Source organism: Pectinophora gossypiella, chromosome 29 (genome assembly GCF_024362695.1).
Source record: "Pectinophora gossypiella chromosome 29, ilPecGoss1.1, whole genome shotgun sequence".
Lineage (NCBI taxonomy): Eukaryota > Metazoa > Arthropoda > Insecta > Lepidoptera > Gelechiidae > Pectinophora > Pectinophora gossypiella.
The window spans coordinates 3060799-3086825 of NC_065432.1; the positions used below are offsets into that span (position 1 = coordinate 3060799).

Sequence of the window (26027 nt, forward strand, 5' to 3'; positions counted from 1 at the left end):
AGAGCCCTTAAGGTCATTGTAGATCATTATATTTTTTTAAATTATTTATATAGGATCCTTTTTTACCAAATTCCTAGACTTTTTGGCAGGAACGGAAACGGGACGGTTGCTTTATTCATTGAATAAGTGTTTTGTAGTTAATGAACGCATTTAGTTAGTTGGAAAACATTTGCGATAGTTCTACTTATTATATGGGAATATTCAATAAACAAAGTGTACCTATCTATTTTCGCTTCCTGCCAACAAACCGCTTCATAAGTCGAAAGTTTATGCGGTCTTTTGAGTTAATTCGTTTGGGGTTCGGAGTAGGAGTCTGCTCTGAGGGTGGGGGCTTAGGTTTCATTATTCATCGTCATCACTTTTCAACATTTCATTAATCTTTCGAACGCCGGAACGCGGATCTCGACCAGACACAATGTAAAATCTATTGTGTCTGGTATCTCGGCATATGAGAGGTTAATCATCATCAAGAAAAAAACACATAAGACATGGCTGTATAGTTCCCTTTAACCTTGCCCTTCAGGGAAAACCAAAACAAAAAAAAAATGATTTTTCCTATGAATCCGTTTCCCCATCTTTGTAAGTGGCAAATGCGCAAGCCGCGCGAAGCCAAAACCCAAGAAAAAAAAATAGGTTACATACATTACGCGTCAGAGTTGGCAAAACTAAAAAGAAAAAGAATTAAATAATGAAAAGAAAACATTTATTAAAATATTTATTCTTTGAAATTGGCTTACATATTTAGCGCTTTTTGAACGTCAAAAATTATAAATTACATATTATGTAACTGCCTGTAAAACTACTACTACATCGGAAGATCATGTACCCAGTTTAGGACTCTGTCGCACTAACATATTTGACATTTAGTTAGACTTACAGTTCAATTTGTCAAAAAAGTTAATGTGATATGGTACCAAAGTGTATATTAATGCTCGTGACCGTACCCACACCTCATCGAGCTTAAAATAAATTAAGCTTATTATCACTAATGGGGTGGGCAGAACCACAGGTACAATATGATACGTTAGGCACGAAGTCCTAAGATCGACACCCGTGTCTGATGAACAGTATCAATCTCTCTTGTCGGTTTTTTCGACATTTCATTAGCTCCCCAATCCAGCTTTTTTTATTTTTTCCGCATATTTAAGCTGTTATACACCATACATAAACACACGCCCACACTTCCTAATGGGGTGGGCAGAGCCTCAAGCAATCAAAGACAACTTGCAGTCACTGTTGGGATGTGGTTTATATGAGTCCCAAGATGTGTTGTGAGGTGGATTACCAATCGCATCAACCCTGGCGTCAGGGTTATTATTGAGCCGCCAAATGCTCCTGACATGACTCATGTAACGACTACGTACTTACATCAGTAAGTAATAACCGGGACCAACGACTTTACGTGCCTTCCGAGGCACAGATCACTTTACATTTGGACTATCAGGTGATCAGTCTGTAATGTCCTAACCAAACTAGGGATCAAAGAGTGATTTTTGTGAGTTGTCCCCACTGGGATTCGAACCCGGGACCTCCGGATCGTGAGCACAGCGCTCAACCACTGGACCACGGTGGCCGTTGCCAAGGCCACGGTTGCGGAGGCCAAGATGGATATGAAAAACCTTATTAGCTTATCGCCCATAGCAATTGTCCATCACGTTAGAATGGATACAATCCCGCTGTCGGATTTAACGACATGCCCGGGAAGACAAGTAGCTGAACGTTATAGAATGTTCCTTTTTTTTTTGTTCGCACGCAAAACAGCATAGAATCTCTTCTGTGTCTTAAAAAAAGCTAATACGTAGTTCCTTAAAACTTAAGACGAGGAAAAATAAATAAAACAAAATTTATTATCGATTAATCTATAAATAAGATCCTGACTCTACCCTAGAAATTATTAAACTAGATAGGAAATGTAATAAGCGAGATTGGATAGTGCGGAAAATGACTAAAAAGTCACTGGCAAAACACAAAAATGAAAAACAAACAATAATAAAAGTCATGAAACGTTTAGAAGATAAATTCATATAATTAATAGTTATGCATCTAACTTTCTTTTTAAATTTCACAATTGCCTGCTAAGAATCGCTGATTTATTACAATGTGTTCAGAAAGCATGACACATGCCGTCTTAGAAACCTAGGCTTGTTAATTAAATAATTAGTTTAACATAAATACCAACTGTGAAAGAAAATCGTTGGTCAGTCGAAGTGACAAACACAAACTAAAAAACAAATGGAACATAACCTCAAAACGCTCGGCGAAAAAGTGAAAAAAATGAAAAGAATATTTTTTGTTTTTTAATTGAAAAAGATTCAGACAAAGGAACTTACTTGATCTTCCTTCGGGTGTTCATGGGTGCAGTGAGTATGTCGATGTTCTGTAATTAATTCATTTACAAATGTCTTTGAAAACACATCACACACATTCACAAGCACAAAGGAGATCACAAACACACACTTCAACACTGTTTTCGACATCGTGCGAAAGTACTAAGTTGTTCACTTAGAAATATTGTTTGTTTACATTATAGCAACAATACAGATTGTTATTAAACATGACAACGCGTCTAATCTTTGTGAGTTTCGCGATAAAACTAAATGAATGAGTGAGGCGGGGAGTGAATGGAGGCAGTAGGAAAGACCGGTCGGCACAGCTGGCGCTGCGCGCATCGCTTCAGTTTGCCCTAAGTAAACAATACAATTATTGTCGCCTCTAAATAAACCGTGTTCACGAGCGCCTTTTCGAGAAAAATGATTTTCGGATATGATTTTTGTAAAAAAAAAACGTTACAGTAGACAAGCTTATTTCAATCCAGGTTTTATTCGTCACTCTACTCCCCCAGTTTTCGGCTTTATATGTACGCACTTAAAATGCACACACCGCCGCACACTCAAAATAAAAAATCAACGTCTCTATAAACGCAAATCAAAACAAAACCGTCATAAAAATAACAAAAGACGAACCGATCGTTCACGTACTTCGGCAGAGGGGAACGCATACGCTTGACAACTCCCGTCTATAATTTTATCAGAAATATGAAAACTAAGATATACAGGGTGTTAGTGACATCGTAACGAAAAAAAAAATGGAACGCCTATTTTATTGTACTAAAAATGATGGTGGGTGTTTTTCTTGTCGCAAATGTTTAATTAAGATTTTCAATTTTTACTGTGCCGCAATGTAAGTCGAACAACGCGCCACACAGACGCTAAACTTACGCGCGGCTACGTTACGCGTGCGTGATACGATGTTGATATCTAGGTAGGAGTTTTCATTCTCTTGTATTTAGATGCTTAGTGGTTCAACGTTTAAAAATGTTGTTTGTTGAAGTAAAACACCTACTGCCACGATTTTTCACGCACGGTACCTACCTACCAGTTATTAAAACGTTCCTAACTTATTAACAATAAAAACCCTACTCTTGCCTTACCTTAATTGTTATTCCTTCGGATGAAGTACCTAGGTAGGTACCCTAGAACATGTCACGTCACGTAGGTATGCAACATCGCGTTTCCTCCGCGGTAGGTAGGTATCACACGCACTCACAAACACAACACCTTGCTCTTTAATAAACATCAACAATCTTCCATACTTTTGCGCAGTAAATGGTCTATGATCTATCATCATAGTCGACACTACTCATTTACAGAATGAAACAAACACTCACAAACACGAAAAAAATATCCTCGAAAAACATCACGCGATTCGGGTCAAGCTTAGTATTCGACTGAGCGGAAGCGCGCGGCGGCGTTAGCGCAAAGCATCAAAGGCGCGCCGACGACGCGCCGGCCGCGGCCGAGTCGAGCCGACGACTAGACAGAGAGAGAGAAGTATGTTTATGGTGCAAGTGACAGAGAAAGAAATAGTATCTGTTCGTATGCCTACTTTATTGGCGAGCGTTGCCCTTGACCCGTGCGCCGGCTATTCACCTGCGCATAGCTGAAGTTGTAGATACGTTATTATTATTATTGATGACATTGATAAAATTTAATAATTAGTAATTTTTATTTGTTTATTTTAAATGTGCGTTCTATGCAGCTTAAAACACAATATGGGACTGAAAAAAATCTAATTTTTTTATGGATTTTGCGACAGGAAACTTCACTTGATACCTATCAACTCAAAGAAATACCTAGTATCTGTTCGTAATGTCTACTTTATTGGCGCGCGTTGCCCTTGTTCCGTGAGGCTATTCACGACCGAGTATCCATCAAGACAGATCAAACAAGCCCTAACTCGGAGGTCTTGCGTCCCAGGATCCTTTAATTATGTCTTAGAACCTTCTTGGCCTATGTGGTCCAGTGGTTGAGCGATGGGATGCGGAGGGTCCGGGTTCGTATTCCGGTGGGGACATATCACAAAAATCTGTTTATAAGGCCTTTGGTTGGGACGTTACAGGCTGATCACCTGATTGTCTTCGGACTGATCCGTGCTTCGGAAGGTACGTTAAGTCGTTGCTCCCGTCTACTAGGTACTTATGTAAGCACGTAGCCGTTACATGAATATTGTACACAGAACAGGATAGGTTTAATTAGTTCTTTACTGATGATTTAACAATGAGATTTAAAACCATGAATAACTTAGTACTTAGTACCTCGGTACCAACATGTAACAAGAAAAATAAGATCACTCCTCTCGGACAATTTTTTTCTTTGAACATGCCGACATTGCCTACGCGGCGGAGTTGCCGAACTATCGATAGGTAGATTATCAATTGTTGAACTTGGAAATTGTCTAAACTATCGAAAGTAGTGATAGTACATTTAGATCGATACTAGCGATAGTACCGATAGGTCTTGCTTTGTAATAATAATGGGTATTGATCTAAAAGATCTATCGATAGGTACCTACTATTGGTTTTTTTTAACTAGGTATCGATAGAATATCGATAGGCAACACTCTGGCGGAGTGTCCGCCCAATTCTAGACGCGATCTCGCTCGATTTTTGTGTAGCGAGGTTTTGCGTAGGTACTTACATACTAAGTTGGTGGATGGTTGACATAGTAGGTAACTAATTACCTAATCTGTGGTGGTTGTGTTAGTTGGTTGTTAGTTATTCTAATGACAACAAAGAATACAATTATTTACTGTTTCAACTGTTTTAGGTAGATAATGGCCCCGATTCCTATGAGTAAATAAATGAATAACCCGGTCGAATCAAAAAGGTATCTCGCTGGTATGCAAACCGTTTGACGTGTGCTGTCAACTTAATTCTGTCGGTTGTTTTAGATTTCTGCTTAAAATTGACGTGTATTCCATAAATTTTATGCCTGTTGATTATCCGTCCATTTAAGAATAAGAATAAAATAAATTTATAAATTTACGATAGACAGAGAAAGAAATAGGATCGGTTCGTAGTGCCTACTTTGTAGGCCGTGCCGCCCGCGCCGCCGCGCCGCCGCCGGCGTGCGGCGCGGGGCGTGCGGAGCGGGACGTGCGGAGCGGGGCGCGCGGCTCGGTGCGTGTGGCCGTTGACCCGTTCGAGCAGCTGTTGTCTCCATTACATCGAAAATTTTCGATAATTTGTCATTATTGTTTTTTTTATTGAAATTTGGGTTCTATGCAGCTAAAAACACAATATGGAATTGAAAATAATTAAAAACAAAACTCAAAATTTCATGAATTTTGCGACGGAAAATTCCACTAGATATTAACTCAGAATCATGGTCTGAATCATCCCTCTCAGTATTCGTTACGATGTCACTAACACCCGGTATATATATATATATATATATATATATATATATATATATATATATATATATATATATATATATATATTGCCCGTATTAAGGGTACTTTTTTTGAATGTTTCTAAAAGCCTATTAAGTGGAGCAGTTTTTAGAAATACTTTCAGGGTCCATGACAATCTCATGTGTTTATTATTCTTCGGCGAAATATTAACAACTGTAACAATTTTGGTCGAATTCTCACTTTGACTTCCGATAACTTTTTTTTATCTTTGATTTGACTTTGATTTATCTTTGATTGAGCGGTACACAGACTTAGGCATAGTTGTGAAGTAAAATAAAATAATTATTAAGAAAGGGATAGCGACAAAATGATTATTTCTGAAGAAAGGCAGAAAATCTAGAAAAAGGTACAAAATGGGTCATATCTCCTAAACCGTAAATAATTGCTGAACATACATGGGGGTGTTTCTGGTAGCTAATGAGCCCCTCTTTCTAATTTTTCATTTTGAACCTGAACTTCTGGGCCACCCTGTATATGTGCCTTTTCAGTGACGATATGAACACGCTGAAGTGATGTTTGTTTGCAGATCCTCACTATGGCTGTCTCTCTTCATCTTACAAATTAAACATTTGATAGAAGGGGACGCAGTTTATGAGTGAGATAACAAACACAAAGAGCTTCACATCACAATTTCTCAGAATTTTAAGCATTTCTGTAACTTAAACAAAACACGAGTTTAATTAAATTCAGATTTGGAACATCAACATTAAGAATTGAAAGCTTTATAAAATAAAACTCACTGTAAGGATAAAAAAAACCCTTAAACGCCATTTTGAAAAATCACATTTTGATGTGATTTTTTAAAACAATATAGATGGCGCTGTACAGAGATATCTTTCTTATTTCATGGATAACATACATACCTATGCATCTTTTATCTTTGTTTTTGGGTACCTATAAAATGTTAAGATACCTAACCCTTTTTAATTATAACACTTAGGCACAATTACATCTTCCGCCCATTATTATTCTGATCAAAATAAAGAGCCTACCTATAGGTAACAACATAATGCGATCCAAAAATTATTTTTATAAATGCTTCTACCATTTACATTGTATTTTTGTAAAATTAATTATGTACCCGAGCAATGAGAAAATAGGTAAATTACATATTAAAACTGCACAACGCCATCTATATTGTTTTTGGGGAACGTAACCTGGAAAGACCCTCATTTAAGTTATGTTCAATATTAAGACCATCAAAGTGGTCTTGAAACAAAGAAACTAGCGTGTCTACAGCGAGAAAAATCACATCTGAATGTGATTATTCAAAATGTTGAGAGCCCTCAGCGCTTCCCATTTGTCCGGCCAAGTAGTTAGTGCCGTTTGCGGCAAATCTACAATAGCCACGTCAAAAAAACTCACATTACCTAGCTGAAAAGCGATAGATGTCTCTTTTATAGAGATGCAGAATATTCTACTCTTTGGCACTAATGGCATAGAGCATACAGCAAAAAGTTCTTAGGTATTTTATAAAGCACATTTCTGAAATGTACTTTAGTACGTAGAGTAGAATCTTCGGCATAGGGCATCGAGAACCGGCCATATTTTAGGCACCGGTCTTTTCGGTTCTGAAAGTCAGAACCGGGTACCCGGTTTTTTCGGTTTTTTTTAAAGAACTCCGGTTACGCGGAGCGCGGAGACTTCCGAACCGATGCGGCCCGATGTTCCCCGATCCGACCCGATGTTCTCCGGCCCGTCCCGCGCCGCAGTGTGCCGTAGTGAACGGATAAATGCGCACGAAGCGACATTTTATGCGATTGGTGAGTTCATTCTTATTACTTTTTTATTAAATCCTGTTAATAGATAACTGAGATTAGGTTGTTGTCAACTTTTTGAACACGCAGGTTGTGCCGATGTTTTTGGTCACTTAGAGTGTTACTATCTATACCACCCTGAACGTCCGTCATTATTGGACATTCGTATATGTATAAGTTGTTTTAAGTTTATGCGGTTATTAGGTATCATAATTACAACACATAATAACGTCATCCCGTGATCATGGCACTTGCAACAGTGTCGAAATATCGGGAGTCTCATATCCCTGCTTTAAACGCGGTAAGAACCCGTTATTATGTGTTTTTAATATATGTATAAGTAGGTACCTTGATTGTCACTATTTTTAACTATTTGCTTCTGACTGTACGTATCACCAGGTGATCAAACCAGATGTCAATGGATGAGGAAAAGCTGATCGGCCTTGTGCAAGACCATAGGGAGCTGTACGACATACACGACCGTCGATATGACGACCACCACAGGAGGGAAGAGGTGTGGAGGGAAATTGGACGTATGATGAGTGTCTCGGGTATGGCAGACAGACGATTATTACATACATACATAAACAGCCTATATACGTCCCACTGCTGGGCACAGGTCTCCCCTCAATCAACCGGAACAACCGGTAAGCACGCGACTCTTTCTCGTCGGGACAGAGATCGTCTGTCTCTTTCTGTGCAGTACTGTGAGAGAGTGACGTATGTCAACACGAGAAAGAGTCGCGCGCTTACGGTGCTAAGCCCGCTGAATGCATCTTATGTTTTTTCTTTACTCCCAGTCCAGCAGAGGACTTATGCGGTAAGAATGAGATTTTTGTTAGAAGTGCCCGGGGTGTGGTCACGGGTAGGGGAAGGCTGGGCAAAGTGAATACCCCGGGCAAAGCGAATACTCTCCACTACTCCTAAAATATTAGATGTTAATTCAACACACCACTACTGTTACGTCGGGCCATCTTGGATTAATACGCGGCAAACATAGAAGCGAGAGGCCGCGTCGTGTCCCATCCGCGGAGTGGAGATTTGTGTTTTCGTAAATAAAAGATTGATTTTACGCGGTAAGTACATTGATTAATTCTCCTATATTACTTGTTCTTGATTCTTAGGAATGTCTTAATTCAGTAGCATACCAAAGTAGGTTTTTATGGTATAATTAACAGAAAGTCAGAATTATTCGTTTTTGCATGAAATGTGTTAACCTCAAAATTTACCTAGTGGGGCAAAGTGAGTAGGGCAAAGTGGATACCATATCCACTGATGACTTATTATCTAAAAAGGTCTTTTACTAGTTTCAGTTGATGAATAAATATAAAAATAAAACTGTTTTCACCGAAGATTAAGAAAATATATATAAAAGAAGACGGTAAACTAATTGAAAATTGGATTCGATGTGACATTTGTCAACAATGGTGTCACGAAAATTGTTCTGTTTTTGATGGCACATAAGGGTATACCTGTGACAATTGCCAATCTTAATTTTATAATTTTATGGTCAATAAAAGTTATTTGTTTCAGTTAATCAAAGTTATTTCTATATTTTCAGAGTCTGATTATGGGTATTCACTTTGCCCAAGTACTGTATCCGCTTTACCCGGGGTACCGGGCAAAGCGAATACAATCGTATTTTTTTTTATTTGAACTGCAGTTGATTATTGTTTAAATATTCTTGGTTACTGAAGTTCGTATTTGTAAGAGCAATAAATAAAGATTGATTTCTGATAATTATTTTGTTTTTGTATTGTAAACCTTTTCTGCTATAACCTTAAATACCTTAAGGTATCCACTATGCCCGGCCTTCCCCTACCTAATTTATATTTCAGCCGATAAATGCAAAGCCAGATGGAAGCGCATAAGAGATAACTACAGAAGAGCGAGGAAGCTACGAAGAAGAAAAAGTAGTCAGGGCGCCAAAATGATAAAATGCCCGCGACACGAAAAACTACTACATTTCCTTAACCCTTATTTAGAGTTAAACAAAGGAGAAAAAGTAAAAGACATTCCACCAGAGTCCCTAGACGTCAATATTAGCGAAGGAATCAGTACCCCAGAATCCAGTATTGGGTCTTCACAAAGCAATAATGTTAAACGTACAAAAAAACGAAAATACGAAAGCTCAGAAACGCTAGAACCTAACCTAAATTCAATACGTCAAAATGATTGTGAAGTAAGTTACGCGCCAAAACAGCCTCAAGACAAGGTTGTTAGTTTTTTTTTAAATATGGGAGAGACTGTCAAAAATTTTCCCGAAGACGTCCAAATTCGCGTTAAACGGGAAGTATTCAAGATTGTAAATGATGCGGAGGAATTAGTGTATAATAATATTGTTAAAGACATTAAAGTTGAGTCGTTTGAATAAGAACTAGGACAATTAATATTATTTATTTTTTTATTTATTTATTTTATTAAATCTTAATACTAAAAATACAATTATCAATGCCCTGCAAAACTGTTTAAACAGTTTGTCTGCAGGAGTCAATTAATAACATACAATAATAAGTTAGCTAGGACAAGAGTCTAGAAGGTGTTGTTTAAGTATTTTTTTATATTTACTTTTATTTGGTTCTAGACGGATGGTCTCAGGCAAACTATTCAGCAAATAGGGAAGTCTCTTTTTTAGAGTTCTATCGCCATAGTAATTATTAACTCTAATATAAATTGTTAATATGAATTGTTACGTTTATATTGAAGTCACCTGTAGTCCTGTGGTTTACCGACTTGCTTCTCACACTGAGGGGCACTGGTTCGACCTTCGAACCCCGGTACCGCACTTGCACCAATGAGATATTAATTTGAAAAAAAAATGAAATGAAAAAAAAAATGAAAGGGTCATAGGATGGGTGACCACAAAAAAAACGTTTTCATCTCGAGCTCCTCCGTGCTTCGGAAGGCACGTTAAGCCGTTGGTCCCGGCTGCATTAGCAGTCGTTAATAACCACCAACCCGCGAAGTGGTTTAAGGCCCGATCTCCCTATCCATCCATAGGGAAGGCCCGTGCCCCAGCAGTGGGGACGTTAATGGGCTGGTGATGATGATGATGAAGTGTAATGTTCACTAACACAGTTGGCTCGACCATTATAAACGGCTCACCACGTTGGTCTAACAGAAATCTTGGTGAGGTGCGGGTACTTAGTTCATCTTGAGATGGATGTACCTCTGACTACCCCAAGTGGGATATATTCGTGAGCCCCACCGAGCTTTCTGTTAGACCAAAGGGATAGGTGGTGAGCAGTATCGCCGTCTATAATGGTCGAACCAACTGTGTTAGCCGAGTTTGAGTTGTTGACAATAATTGCAATGTTAAAATACCTTTTAAAAAATTAAAATTATTACTTTTTAAATTCACGAAGTGGACAAAATAACCAGCGTTTTATTTATTTTCATTACACAGTCTACGACAAAGTGAAGATTACTATCTGCTGCAAGTCTTCGTACTCAACTTTAACTTTTTTATTATTATCAAATAATCAGATCAAGGTTGTATTCTTTACAAAGACAACCATATTTGTAAAGTTACGAAAAAGGGTGTGCGTCAAGCTAGCGGCCTCAAAAAAAAAATGGGCACGAAAAAATAATTTGACCATACCAAAAAATAGTACTCTTATTGAAAAAAATAGTACCTGTTGTAAAAAAATTAGTACCATCACGGTTCTGGATTTATAGCCATGTTTTATTGCACTTGCTAGCTTGACGGTGAGCGAAATTTGGCGAGAGTTATCGACAAGGTCTTTCGCTTTGATTTAAACGCCAAAAAATAGTATCGAAATAGTACTCACCCCCTGCAAAATACCGAAAGTAGTACTTCAACGGTTCCAAAGTTATAAAGGTAGTTCTTTGATCCCGCTAGCTTGACGTTTTGAAAATACCTATTATCTGGGGAATGCTTGCATACTTCAGTTTGTAACTAATGTCAATAAACTCGTATGAAATAGTACTCCCTACCATCATAATTTGGACCTGATTCTCTTTGTAGAAATGTTAAAAAATCATTATGAAAATCATACATTATAAGTTATTTAATAACTAGAAAAACACATTCAATACCGACATTTTTATCATTTTGGTAAACATTAATCTTATAATAAGCTTTTTTACATAAAGTAAGCTCCACATGAGCTTTAAATTTATTTTCTGGCAAATTCAAAATTTTATCTGGTATTTTATTTATTTTTAGAGCAAACCCATCAAAGGTAAAAAAACGTATACATAACTCCAAAAAAGATGAAATTAATTTACTTCATCTAGAATTTTGAATAGCTCTTTGTGAGCAGGGGTGCTATAGTAGTAAATAAATGGTGAGTGCTATAAAAACAATTTTTACGTGCAATAGTTTTATTTCGAAATGTCCACTGATAGGTACTTACCTGATTATAAATTTAGCACGCATACGACCGTACGACACACTGACTGACTTTATGTAACTTATGTGTGATTAGCATAGCAATGAGCTAGAAAGCTACGCAATAATACAATCAAAAGCAAATAGTGACAGTCAAGGTATACATACAAGGTGTTAATGACATCGTAACGAATGCTGAGAGGGATGATTTAGCTCATTATTCTAAGTTAATATCAAGTGGAATTTTCTATCGCAAAAGTATAGAAATGAAAATAATTAAAAAAAAAACAAAAGCGACGGAAAATTACCAACGTCCAGAATGTCCAATAATTAGGGATGTTCAAGGTGGCCGTATAGATTAACACTTTAAGTGACCAAAAACATCGGCACAACCTGCGCGTTCAAAAAGTTGGCAACAACCTAATCGACACCATCAAGTTTTTACCTGTCATTTAGGACGGGCGATCGACAGGCATAATATTTATGGAACACACGTCAATTTTAGGCGGAAATTTAAAAAAAACTAAACAGCTGTCAATCATCATTAGGAGGAATTAATACTGGCCCCGATTCCTGCAGACACCTCAAAATTAGGAGGTGTCTGCAGGAATCGGGGCCAGTATTAATTAAACAGAACAACCAGAGCCGTGTTTGTCAAAACTTACAAGTCACGTTCACCAGTTACAAGTTACACACATGTACTTGTAAATTACGTTTAACAAAAAATACAAGGATTGTAAAATATACTTGTGAAATGAATATTGACACTTGTAACATGTATCTAGATTTGATAAACACATTTTTGTAATAATGAAAATTGATACAAGAAAATTTCTTGTAATGCAGAGCTTGTAAGTTTTGATAAACGGGGCACAGTTCAGTACTTTGGTTCAGTACAATTAGTGATTATATTTCAATAAAGATAACGTTTTACGATCTGTCAAAGTACGTAAGATAGGGTGGTATTAATAAACGAATGACAGCTGAGACTGCCCTCAAGATCATGCTCAAGTCTCTGTTTTTATATGAGAACTGTCACATTTACATGATCTTGAGGGCAGTCTCGAAGCTGAGATTAGTTTATTCATTAGCATAGTGATGTGTCAGTCGATGTTAGATCGATCGATTCTTTTCTATCTTACAGTAGGTAGTAGTTTAGCGTATTTTTTTTTTCTTTTCCGTCGACTAACTTCCGACCATTTACGGAGGCGCTGAAAAGGTACCGAAAAAATTAAAGTCAATATAAAAACAATAAATAGTTTATTCATGAATCACTTATAAAATTATAATACGGGGTGTTAGTGACATCGTAACGAAAACTTTGAGGGATGATTCAGACCGTGATTCCGAGTTGATATCAAGTGGAATCAAATCAAATATACTTTTTTTTTTTGGAATATTCCGTCGCAAAAGTAAAGTTGTGGATATACCACCCATCCGCACTAAACGTTTTGCCTCTTTTTTTGATGCGAACAGCAAAGGACTGGAACTGTCTGCCGTCGTCTGTTTTTCCGACTCGTTATAATCTGGGAGTCTTCAAGGCTAGAGTGAAAAGGCATTTGGTAGGTAAGCGTGATCCACCCTAGACCATATCGTCACTTACCATCAAGGAAGATTGTGGCCAATCGCGAGCGATTTATTAAAAAATGAACAGAAAATAATAAAAAAAAACACTAAAATATTCATGACTTTTCCGACAGGAAATTCCGCTTGATATCAACTCAGAATCATGGCATAGAATAAGGAATAATACTACTTATAGAACGGCAACTCCCCGCTCCCCACCAGCGGCTGAGCTAGGTTTACCTCACCCCCAACTCCAACATAGTTTAGACTTGAATCGTATGAAGTCAGACGTCACACACACAGATGCGCGTGTACGATAATGTCAATGTGTAGTGTTTGTGTTGAAGAGCTCGGTGGCGCAGCGGTTAACGTGCTCGGTCTGCGATTGTTGAAGTTAAGCAATTTTCGCAAAGGCCGGTCATAGGATGGGTGACCACAAAAAAGAAAGTTTTTATCTCTAGCTCATCCGTGCTTCGGAAGGCACGTTAAGCCGTTGGTCCCGGCTGCATTAGCAGTCGTTAATAACCATCAATTCGCACTGGGCCCGCGTGGTGGTTTAAGGCCCGATCTCCCTATCCATCCATAGAGAAGGCCCGTGCCCCAGCAGTGGGGACGTTAATGGGCTGATGATGAAGTGTCTGTGTAGAACGTGGTTGTTTGTATGAAGTGTCTGGGGTGTGATCATGGTCTGAATCATCCCTTCAGTATTCGTTACGTTATCACTAACACCCTGTATACTATCACCCATTTACAACCGTTTGCTGCTTATAGCGAGGTAACGTGTTTCACTTAAAATGCTTGTTATTTCATTACCTTATGTCTGTAAAAATGAAAAAAAAATTGTCTAGTTGTGAGTACACTTGGCCGAAATCGGAGCAAACGAAGCAGCTTATAACCGACTTCAAAAAAGGAGGTAATCAATTGAACCTGTATAAACGATAATCTGCAAAAATCCTTCACAGTGTCCGCTTACCTAACCTGAAGATTTGACAGGTCCGGTTTTTACAGAAGCGACTGCCTGTCTGACCTTCTAACCCGCGAAGGGAAAACCACCCCAATACAGGTTAGGTCACATACCTTCGAAAATGCATTTCTCGCGAATAGACTTTCGAGGCTACGTTCCTCAAAACAGTACAGATGGCGCTGTACAGATTTTCCTTCGTTTAACCTTCTAATTTCATGGATATCAGACATTTTACATAAAAGACTTTGTTTTTGGATATATGGGTAAATAATGGCCCTTTTTATTACACTCAAGTACAATTACAAGTAAATAGACATGATTTAGTTCTAGCGTTTCGACTTCGTTGCGGTCACATCCCACTGAATAGCTTCGGATTCATGATGGGCAAGATAGAATGCCCAAACTGTGACTTATGCGGTATTATTGAAGATGTGACACACATTACGGTGGAGTGTGATCGGAATGAATCGTTACGGGGAAGGTGTATGTCTAGGAATTACAATGTCGGTATTGTGAATAGTATTTTGGCGTCTCCAGAATCGGCAGATGCTAAAGTTCTATTTAATTTAGTGCATTTTGGCATTAAGAGCCGAAAAGTGTAAAACTAGTTTAAGATTTTCTTACTTAATTTTATTGGTGCCTCATTATGAGGGTGTCATGCCTTTAGGTAAAACCCTCCTTAAAAAATAAAGAGAAAAGAAAAAAAAATCTTCTACCCATTATTATTCTAATCAAAATAAAGAGAAGCAATATAGGTAGCAACATAATTCTATACATAATGTGATCCAAATATCAAGCAACAATTATTTTTATATATGCTTCTGCCATTACATTGTATATTGGAATAATTATGTACCCGAGTAATGAGATAAGAAATTTGCTTCTATGCTGTTCTGGGAGCAAATAAAAAACATAGAACACGTTCAGCTGCTTGTCTTCCCGGGCATGTCGTAAAAACCGACAGAGGGATTTTGTCCTCTAACATGATGGACTAATGTTATGGGCGATAGGCTGATCCCTTATCACCATAAGGTTCATCATATCCAGCTTACGATATCGTATCAACAGTGGCTGCAAGTTGTCTTTGATTACTTGTGGCTCTGCCCACCCCATTAGGGATAACGGGCGTGAGTTTATGTATGTGTATGTAGTAATGAGAAAATAGGTAATAGAAATAGAAATAGCTGTACAACGCCATCTGTATTGTTTTTGGTGAACGTAGCCTGGAAAGTCTCTCTTTCGTAAAGATGCTTCGTACGCTCCGAGACCAGTAAAGTGGACGCACAGCTTTAGAAGTGAAATCCCTTTAGTAAAAATACTAACAAAACCATTGAAAACCAAATAAAAATATAGGAAACCCAAACGTGCTTTTAAACCCAAAAAAAAAACCCAGAAATTAAAAAAAAAATCGACGTCAAATACGGCTTTTAAATTGCGATTACCATAAGTCGGTAGTGCTACTGAGCTTTCTGTTAGACCGACGTGATAGGTGAGCCGTATCGCCGTCTATAATGGTCGAGCCAACTGTGAGTGAAAACTGCACTTAAGATAAATCAACAACTCATTGACAAGTTCTGGTGCCGGGCCTCAAACCTGCGCTTCTGGATTGAAAATACACTATATCTATGATAATAAAGGGGTTAAATTGGCCACATCGAAGCAATTCATCTAAGAAAGCAATATTGCAATTTCACATGCGCAAATGTCAAATTGCAATATTGCTTCCTTAGATGGATTGCTTCGATGTGGCCATTTTAACCCCCCTGATTTAAATATGACAAGTCTGTGTAATGGCACAATAATATGGAAGCATCTTCTGAAATATATTAATCTGTCTGATAAACAAAAAAAAAATAAAACCCTTTGCCAAATGAGTCACGTAATCACATATTCATGGCGAAAGAAATCACCGAATGGTCACGCAAATGTGACATAGTGGTCATGCAAATGTGACATAGTGCTCATGCAAATGTGCCATAGTGATCATGCAAATGTGACATAGTGGTCATGCAAATGTGACATAGTGCTCATGCAAATGTGCCATAGTGGTTTTGCAAATGTGACATAGTGGTCATGCAAATGTGCCATAGTGGTCACGCAAATGTGTCATAGTGGTCACGCAAATGTGACATAGTGGTCACGCAAATGTGACATAGTGGTCATGCAAATGTGCCATAGTGGTCACGCAAATGTGCCATAGTGGTCACGCAAATGTGACATAGTGGTCATGCAAATGTGACGAAGTGAGTAAAGGAATGTGACAAAATGGCGATAAGGGGCCTGTTTAATAAAACTTACAATTGTAAATTACAATGACAATTTGATGTACATTGCGGAATGTGTGACCGCGAATATTTTGCAGTTTCATATTAGCTACGTAATGAACACCAAATTGTCGTTGTAATTTACAATTGTAAGTTTTATGAAACAGGCCCAAGGACGTAATGGAGGGGAGAGGGTTTTGTGTACAGGAGTGGAGAAAAACTAGTGGAGATAAAGTCTCCAGAGGATGACTCCTCTCGAAAAAGTGTAACAAAAGGTGACGGAGCGATCAATAGCGGACGTTGACCTGTACAGCTGTTCGGTGGCCAAATTCACAGATGTGGCATTTCGCTATTTCTAGTTAAAATATGTGTTTGTTTCATTCCAATTGGTTTTTACTGTCATGAATGTAAAACTGTAAAAATAAAATGAATAAATAAACTATGATAACTGTAAGGGACAGATTGCATAAGAGTGGGGGAGGGTTTACATCAGGGGATCAGGTAAATGGTGACGAAATGGCCATGCAGATGTGCCAAATAGCCACGATAATGTGACAGTGTATCGATGGAAGGCGACACGTTCCAATATTACTTTTCTAACATCATTTAAGCGTTATCCCGTTCAGAGTCCGCTTACCTAACCCAAAAATTTCACACTATGTTTTCTAACCTATTTTTCGTTTTGTGTCTTTTTTGTGCAATTTAAGAGTTAGTTACAATTGGTTCTCTGTTCACATTGATCCCGCATAGCCTCTTGAAGAAATTCTTTGACATTTGACACCTTGGGCTAACGCAGTGTGGACACCTGAAAATAAAAATGGTTAGATTTTTTTTTCTCATTTTTTTTTGACGAGACTTATCGTATATGCCGCAGATGGTATTAACTACTTGGCCGGACAAATAGGGAGCGCTGAGGGCTCTCACCCGGTACAAAATTTAAGACAATAGGCCTGAGGGTGCGCATTCTTTATCAATTTCTTGCAGACACATTATTATTATTATTTGTATGTCTTTTTCATATCTCGGGCCTATGGAGGCCCGGACTTATTATTAGCCTGTATGATCAGATCACTAGCCGGACGGATCACTATTCAGACGGGTCACTACTCGGACGGGTCACTAGCCGGACGGGTCACTAGCCGGACGGGTCACTAGTAGCAGACACATAATGTAAATTTTAATTTAATTAGTTAAAACTTCGTTACCGCCTATTTGTAAACAAAATTTCCCAAAAGACATAACATAACAAATACATAAACAGCCTATATACGTCCCACTGCTGGGCACAGGCCTCCCCTCAATTAGCCGGATATGGATGGAGTATTGGCTATTATAGACTTTTTTGTGTCGAATTCCGTGGTCTTTGCCTATCTTTAGTTTTTTTTTACCTTTGATGGGTTCGCTCTTGGCCCCAGACTTGCCCGAAGGCATTGACGAGGCCTAAGGTGGAGCGAGCTCGCCCAGAAGGTACCTGTTCACTCTGGCCTTGAAAGCACCCGGGTTATATGCATTCGGAAGTACAAAAAATTCCACTGTAGTGGGTATTATTTAACAACTTAACGTTTAGTTCCAATCCTTACTTAATGCTATGTACCAAATTTTGCTGCAATTTTTTTAACTTACCTGGTGAGAAACTGTTTGGAGACCCTTGGTGTATCGCTCTTGAGATGCGTGGCCACTATATCGGCGAGGGCCGCGATAAACGTCGGATGGTCGTTTGGCGTCGCCGCGCGTTCAATCTGCGCGACTCCCGCCTGGGACAAAACATACACAAACTCAAAGGTTGCCTGGAAGAGACTGCTACTTAGCAATAAGGCCGCATATTGTACTCATTCTATTTCTAACAAGGCGGTTAGTTACCTCTTTAGCGAGTTCGTCACAGTACTCGATGTCCAATTCGTGTAATGTTTCAATGTGCTCGTTGACAAACGCGATCGGCACCAGAATCATGTGTTTGTGGCCTTTTTTGCTGTAGTCCTGTGAAAAAAAAAAGATTTGCGAATAATCTAGTGGAATGGGTCACTAGAGGGACGGGTCACTAGTGGGGTAGTGAGGCGGATCATTAGTGGGACGGGTCACGGTAATTGGACGGGGTCACATGTGGGACAGGTTGGTAGTGAGGCGGGTTGCTAATGGGACAGGTTGATAGTGAGGCGGGTCACTAGTAGAACGGGTCACGCTTATTGGACGGGGTCGCTAGTGGGACAAGTCACAAGCCGGACGGGTCACTAGTCGGACGAGTCACTAGTCGGACGAGTCACTACTCGGATGGGTCGCTATTCAGACGGGTCACTACTCGAACGGGTGACTAGCCGAAAGGGTCACTAGCCGGACAGATCACTGGTGGGACGGGTCACTAGTCGAACGGATTACTATACCTTGATGGCATCATCTGTGTAGGGCTGCAGCCACGGTAACGGGCCCACCTTGGACTGCCACACCAGCCTGTGAGGGTTGGGAACTCCAAGACTGGCCATCGTCGCCGCGACTGTCGCAGCCACTTCGTGAGGGTACGTGTCGCCGCGAGATACTGCCTGCGGAAAAAACGTCATTAGTCAGTTTAATGTATCCTATAGCAAAGCAATATTTTTTTTTTAGTAAAGTGATGTGAAAGCTTTATTTACTAATAAAGATTTATTTAAAAAAAAAATGAATTTGGAATTTGAAAACACATTGAGTTCAATTAAGTTATGTATGCTATTGTAGCGGTGTATAGATTTAGTAACTGTTGGTGAGTCAAATAAATAAATAAAATAAAAATCAAAACTAGTTTATTTTTTATAAAAACGTCAGAGATTATTTATAGTGAAAATTATGTTTTAATTATATTCTACCAAAATCACCATTTCGGAACGTGTTATGGTCACTATTCGTTACTCGGGTCGCTAGTGGGACGCGTCATTACTGGGACGGGTCACTACTAGGACGGGTCACTACTGGGACTGATACTAGTGAGTAGGACGGGCCGGGTCGGCTAGTCACCTTGAGCGGCAGGCTGTGCGCAGTGAAGAGTATGAGTACATCGGAACGAATTTGGGCGTCAAACTTGTCCAGCTTCTCTCGGATGCGCGTAGCATGCGCCTGCGCAAGCAGCGGATGCGTCGCCCAGCGCTCTATCATGCTGAACTGCACGTTTGTGGGGATTGGTCTTGAAACAATTTTAACTGAGATTAATTCGAGGATAACATTTGCGCATACAAAAGTAAGTGCGCAATGCAAAGAAATGTCAAATTGCAATATTGCTGTTTTAGATGAATTGCTTCGATGTGGCCATTTTAACCCCCCTCCCCCATCCTATCCCTTAAAGCGATATACAGGATGTTAGTGACATCGTAACGAATACTGAGGGGGGTTCGTTACGATGTCACTTACACCCCATACAAGTACATACAAGTAGGTATGGGTGTTAGTGACACCGCAACGTATACTGAGGGGGATGATTCAGACCATTATTCTGAGATGTTATCAAGTGGAATATGCTATCGGAAAATTCATGAAAATTGTGTTTTGATGGAAAATTCCACTTGATATCAACTCAGAATCATGGTCTGAATTATCCCTCAGAGTTTTCGTTACGATGTCACTAACACCCCGTCTGTCTTTATAATATTTCTTACCGTTCCTTGAAGTAATCCGCAATGGCGTTGAGACTGGATCCTGTGGTGGCGCAGCTATATTGCGGGTATTGCGAGAATATTACCACGCGTTCGGCGCCCTCCCTGCGAGACATTAATGAAATGATGAAAGGTGATGATGATGAAACCTAAGCACCCACAGAGTAGACTCCTACTCCGAACCCCAAACGAATTAACTCAAAAGTCCGCATAAACTTTCGAGTTATGAAGCGGCTTCTTGGCACGAAGCGAAAATAGGCAGATACACTTTGTTCATTGAATACTCCGATATAATAACACTGTCACGAATGTCTTCCGACTAACTTAATGCGATCATTAACCACAAAACACCACTTCGTATTAATTATTTAGATTATTCAATGAAGAAAGCAACTGTCCCGTTCCCTTTCCCGCCAAAAAGCCACAGATGCGCGTGTACGAAAATGTCAATGTGTAGTGTCTGTGTAAAACGAGGTTGTTTGTATGAACGAGGTTGGTTGTTTTTTTTAGTAAACTATTTTTTTTTTGACGTGACTTATTGTAGATTTGCCGCAGATGGCATTAACTACTTGGCCGGACAAATGGGGAGCGCTGAAGGCTCTCACCCGGTACAACGTTTAACGTACTGCGGGGCGGAAGGCAATATATTAAATTATTCGTAGTATTCGCAAAATATTCGTTAGGAATAACATGAACATGTTCCCCCAATATACTCGACCAAATCATTTAAGACCTCACAACGCACTGGTCAAACTCCCTTCTCATCTAAAATTTGTAGACTCCGGCCCTCACTCAATGTCCGTTAGAATATATAAATTACCTAAATTCATAACTGAAATAGACAAAATACATCTCTTTAAAATGTCGTTAAAAAAATACTTAACTGAAAAAGCATTCTATACGCTGCATGAGTTTTTTAACGAATCTATGAAATAGTGATAATTGTAAAATCTATCTTTTATTTTTTAACATAATCTTTACTATTTTTTCTTTAAATTTTAAGCTGTTGTAGTGTAGTGTTATGGAATTCTATAGTCTCTGCTTACCCCGGTGGGAAATAGGCGTGAGTTTATGTATGTATGTATGTATGTTGTAGTGCCCTCACAGGGTTCCTGTTTGTACTTTCTTTTATATTTAAGACCTCTGTAAAACATCAGGAATGCAATAAATATCTTATCTTAACCACTGCTCTATTTTTCCCTAAAAAAGTAGCATGGAGAATGCTACACCGACAGGAGCGTGGCTCTGTTTGAGAAATTGGTGGGTATATCAGACGGATTAAAAAGGCCACATCAAGGCAATTCATTTAAAACAGCAATTTGACATTTGCGCTTACAAAAGTAAGCGCACAATGCAAACAAATGTCAGATAGCAATATTGGCTCGGTCTTAAAGTGCAAGTGCGGCACTGTTCCCCAAACGATGGAACATCTTACATCGTGTCCTGCGTGCCCGAACACCTGCACGCAGGAGGATCTGATGAGCGCTGCAGATAGCGCCATACTTGTTGCCAAGTTTTGGGCCGATACTATTTAGTTTGCCATCGACACGACATGAAGAAGAGAATATTGCTGTTTTTATCGATGTGGCCTTTTTAACTGCCCTGGTGACTTACTGCTCAACCCGTTGGAAGGTGTCCTCTGTAAAGGGCGGCACGTATCTGAAGGCGACGTATGACTTATGTGGCGCTGACTGCGGCAGCTTCTTGTCTAACTCATCTGTTAATAGTCTCCCTGGAAGCAAATAATATAGAATAATATTAATAGAGCGCCGTCTTAAACTAGGCTGGGGCCCTTAGGCACACAAGAATTTGGGGCCCTTTTTGAAAGTAAAGAAAGCGAATTAGAAAGTAAAAAAAAAACCACATTTTTTACTAAGTACCTATGAACCCATTTATAGGTAATCAAATACAGCATAGGTTTTTTGTTTTTTGGAAAAGTCGCAGTCATCGATAATATAACGGCGTAATATATGATATGCCTTGTAAATCTAACCTTCTGCTAAGATTCCTGATTTGTGAAAAAAGTGTAATGTGCCCGACAAAAATGTTTTGAGAATAAATGTGCGAGAGAAATTGTGGATCCTTCGGGGGCCCCCGAGAATGGGGGCCCTGGGCGCGGGCCCCGTGTGCCCTTATGGTGAAGACGGTATTGATCTAACTCTTCGCCCCGCACCCAGTTGTGACGGGCGTCGACCTCATCCCTTCTGGGTCTTAACTCTTACTTTAGTCTAAGCGACAGTCTTCTTCTTTCGTGTGAGTTGTGAAGTGGATTACCATTAACCCTGGTGTCAGGGTTACCATTGAGCCGCCATGTAACGACTATTTACTTCAAAAAAATCAAAATAGTTTATTTGTAATTTGTAATAGTATTATATCATCATCATCATTGGCCACAGCATCTATCGTAGATGATTGTTGCAGCACTTGTGAGTCTACGGGTTCCCGCAGCGCCGCCGATGGCTATAGAGCCCTATTCTTGCCACATCGTTCGCACACAACAGCTGTATGGTTACAGAATTTTAATTATGACGAAACAGAGAATCTATTAGACATAATTAAATAGAAGTGAGACGCACACACGCACGCATACACGCACACACACACACACACATACACACACACACACGCATACACGCACACACACACACACACACACACACACACACACACACACACACACACACACACACACACACACAAGCATTTATAGATTTGATATTTTCTTTTTAAGAAATATTTTATGATTTAGTGTAACAATTTAAAAAAAAAAAAAAACTTTATTTTTTTATATTTTGTTATTTTTTCTTGACCATGACTTTTTGGGGGTGGAGGCCTGGAGTCCTAAAACACAGGGTATCCTAGTTTAGGCTCCAGCCTCTACAAATATTGTATTTTTGTATGTATTTATGTATCCATGTGTTTTATTATTTGTAGAGGAAATAAAGATTTTACTTTACTTTACAAAACGCGACTCCTCAGTAGGTGGCAAAGCACGACGAAGACTTTTTTGCTTCAGGTTTAGTACATCATATATAACCCCGTTATTGTGACTTCCTAGTAAGCCTCATGTGAAGACCTGTGTCAGGAAGCGCCTCCCCACCCCCTAATTGCTATTACAACTTTGAAAATCTACTTACATCAGTAAGTAGTAACCGGGACCAACGGCTTAACGTGCATTCCGAACGACGGATCATCTTACTTTCGGTCAATCAGGTGAACAGCGTTTAATGTCCTAGCCAAACTAGGGATCTTAAAGTAATTTTTGTGATATTTCCCCACCGGGATTCGAACCTGGGACCTCCGTATCGTGAGCCTAACGCTCGACAACTGGACCACGGAGGCCGTTACAGTAAATGACGGTAACCCGTTAAGTAACTCTCTTCTCTTTATGGTGCATTAAAGTATTTTTTGAATATGAAAGATGTACCTTGACAGCCTCCGTGGTCTAGTGGTTAGAGCGTTAGATAGATAGATAGAATCTTTATTTAGGTTTAAGACGTTACATAAACGTTAGGCTCACGATCTGGAGGTCCGGGTTCGATTCCCGATGGGGACATTGTCGAAATCACTTTGTGAAACTGTCCTTTGGTAAGGACTTTTCAGGCTTGAATCACCTGATTGTCCGAAAAAGTAAGATGATTCCGTGCTTCGGAGGGCACGTTAAGCCGTTGGATCCCGGCTATTAGCCGTAAAAACACCTCCACCAACCCGCAGTGGAGCAGCGTGGTGGAGTATGCTCCATACCCCCTCCAGTTGATTGAGGGGAGGCCTGTGCCCAGCAGTGGGACGTATATAGGCAGTTTATGTTATGTACCTTGTGTCTCCGTCCACTTGAATATGGGCGATCCTCCTCCTATCTCTTCGTACTTCTTCTTGACCTCGTCGGTGCGCCTGCGCGCGATCCACGGCCCGAGCCGGCTCTGTACTGGCAGCTGGATCATGTCGCGGTCTGTCATGATACGGTGTAAGTAGTCACCCACCTGTATATAACATGACATAAGCTCATGACTCTGAATAGCCGTCTCTCCAAGAGACTTCTGAAATTAAAGAGGTCTCAACTAAGACAGGTAACAGCTGTTATTACTGGTCACGGTGCCTTCAACAAACATCTGTTCACACTAGGTGTCACAGACAGCCCCCTGTGCAGAGCCTGCATGGAGGCGGAGGAGACAGCGGCTCATGTCCTACTGGAGTGTGGAGGAGTCGCAAACTACCGGGCCAGGAACCTCGGCCTGGCGGGGTGCCTCCCTGAGGTGGTCGGCAACGTCAAAGGACTGTTAGACTTCCTTGGGGAACTAGGCTGGCTGGAGTAATCCAGCCGTTTCAGTTATCACGCAAAATAGGCGCACAGACGTCGAGTTGCGGAAATCGGCCCGCGAATACCAATACCAATGGGTGCCTCTTGGCAGATCCAGTATCTGTAGCGGCAAGGCTTGTATATAAATACTGTACTGTGGCTCTTAGGAATAACAATCCCTGAACAGCATGGTGTAGTGCTGTAATGGTGTTCTTTTGTAAAGTGATGATTTGATCATCATTAAACACTCTAAACTATGAGGCTGGCATAACCACCAAGAGTGGCTCAAGCCTCGATAAAAATTAGATAAAAAAAAACAAGATGAAATACCTGATCAGTGGTCTTCGGTCCTCCCATGTTGAGAAGGACTATGGCAGTCTTAGGTTTGGCTGCGGTGCTGTACGCTGCCGACATTCTGGGCAGTCTCATGTTGCGATCTGAAATAAACAATATTTAATTCATTTTATTCCATTATCATTTCTCTGATGTGCTGTGCTCCCTAATCTCCCCATTTTTATTCAACAGATTCAAATGTATCTATTAATTTTTTTATTGTAAAATACATACATTGAAAAATAGGTACAAAAGGTGGACTTTTTACTCTAAAACAAGTCTTTTCCAGCCAATACCTTAATGAAATTATAACAAATACTGAGGGGGATGATTCAGACCATGATTCTGAGTTAATATAAAGTGGAATTCAATATACAAAGCACTAGAGTTCATTCAATTATTTATCTGGGTTAGTATTTAAACATGATTGATAAATAAGTTGGAAATAATGTAATTATTTTGAATTAATAAATATAATTATTCGCCGGTATGAAAGATATGAAGGATATCATAACATTGGTTATTCAAACCTATTAAAAAAAACTGCCTAATCATACATCTTTATTTACGAGCACAGGAAAAGGTTATAACTACATGCAGCGAAGGAAAGCATAAAACGGTAATAAAATTAGTTTTTAGACTACGATACTACAGTAAAAACTCACAAAATGAAGACAACATCCTGCAGTTTGTATTAATTCACGTAATTTCCGATTAATAACACGAAATTTCACAAAATCACTAAATGTATTAATTTTCCCTTCCTGTCCACTTTGTAAATGTAATCAATGCACACATAGGTTCTTAAGAAATGCGGAAGGAAGAAACGTATTTAAGACAGATTTATTTAAGGAAAATACACTGTTATGAAGAAAGTTTCTTCAAATTATTTTAATAAACAAAGCCGAAAAAAGATGACATGACAGCAGCTGTGATAAGAGCAAGTGAATGAAATGATGGTGGTGAGTGAACGATAAGAGGTCACTGATTGTGATTGTAGTTGTATTGAGTTGTAGTCAATGTAGTAATGTGCTAAGTATTTCCATTCTTCTTACCGGTTTTTCACTCATTCTTATAAATATTTATTACTAGATGGCGCTATAAAACCGGTATTTGAAACTTGG

General features: G+C 39.3%; 3 protein-coding genes across 6 annotated transcripts in view; 1 reads left to right on the plus strand and 2 right to left on the minus strand.

Moving 5' to 3' along the window:
- Positions 1-2581, minus strand: part of LOC126379420 (leishmanolysin-like peptidase) — a 254652-nt gene extending 252071 nt beyond the window's left edge. For all 4 annotated transcript variants that reach the window (XR_007568328.1, XR_007568329.1, XM_050028171.1 and 1 more), the window contains exon 1: positions 2331-2581. Coding sequence is in view for 2 of the 4 variants with exons in the window: in XM_050028171.1 (XP_049884128.1) it covers positions 2331-2477 (147 nt within the window). In the remaining 2 variants the exon portion in view is untranslated. The remainder of the gene's footprint in view (positions 1-2330) is intronic.
- Positions 2582-7388: 4807 nt separating this feature from the next.
- Positions 7389-10245, plus strand: LOC126379594 (uncharacterized). The gene is made up of 3 exons (XM_050028410.1): positions 7389-7517; positions 7911-8062; positions 9350-10245. The coding sequence occupies exons 2-3, from the start codon at positions 7924-7926 to the stop codon at positions 9883-9885; spliced, it is 675 nt and encodes a 224-aa protein (XP_049884367.1). The 5' UTR covers positions 7389-7517; positions 7911-7923; the 3' UTR covers positions 9886-10245.
- A 2863-nt stretch (positions 10246-13108) lies between these two features.
- On the minus strand, positions 13109-25851 carry LOC126379526 (ferrochelatase, mitochondrial). The gene is made up of 10 exons (XM_050028316.1): positions 25569-25851; positions 24901-25007; positions 24088-24253; positions 21888-22005; positions 20277-20378; positions 19642-19807; positions 19038-19193; positions 18520-18636; positions 18283-18413; positions 13109-17464 (listed from the first exon to the last, which is right to left on the minus strand). Exons 1-10 carry the CDS (start codon positions 25582-25584, stop codon positions 17362-17364), a joined length of 1182 nt encoding a protein of 393 aa, XP_049884273.1. The 5' UTR covers positions 25585-25851; the 3' UTR covers positions 13109-17361.
- Positions 25852-26027: the final 176 nt, after the last annotated feature.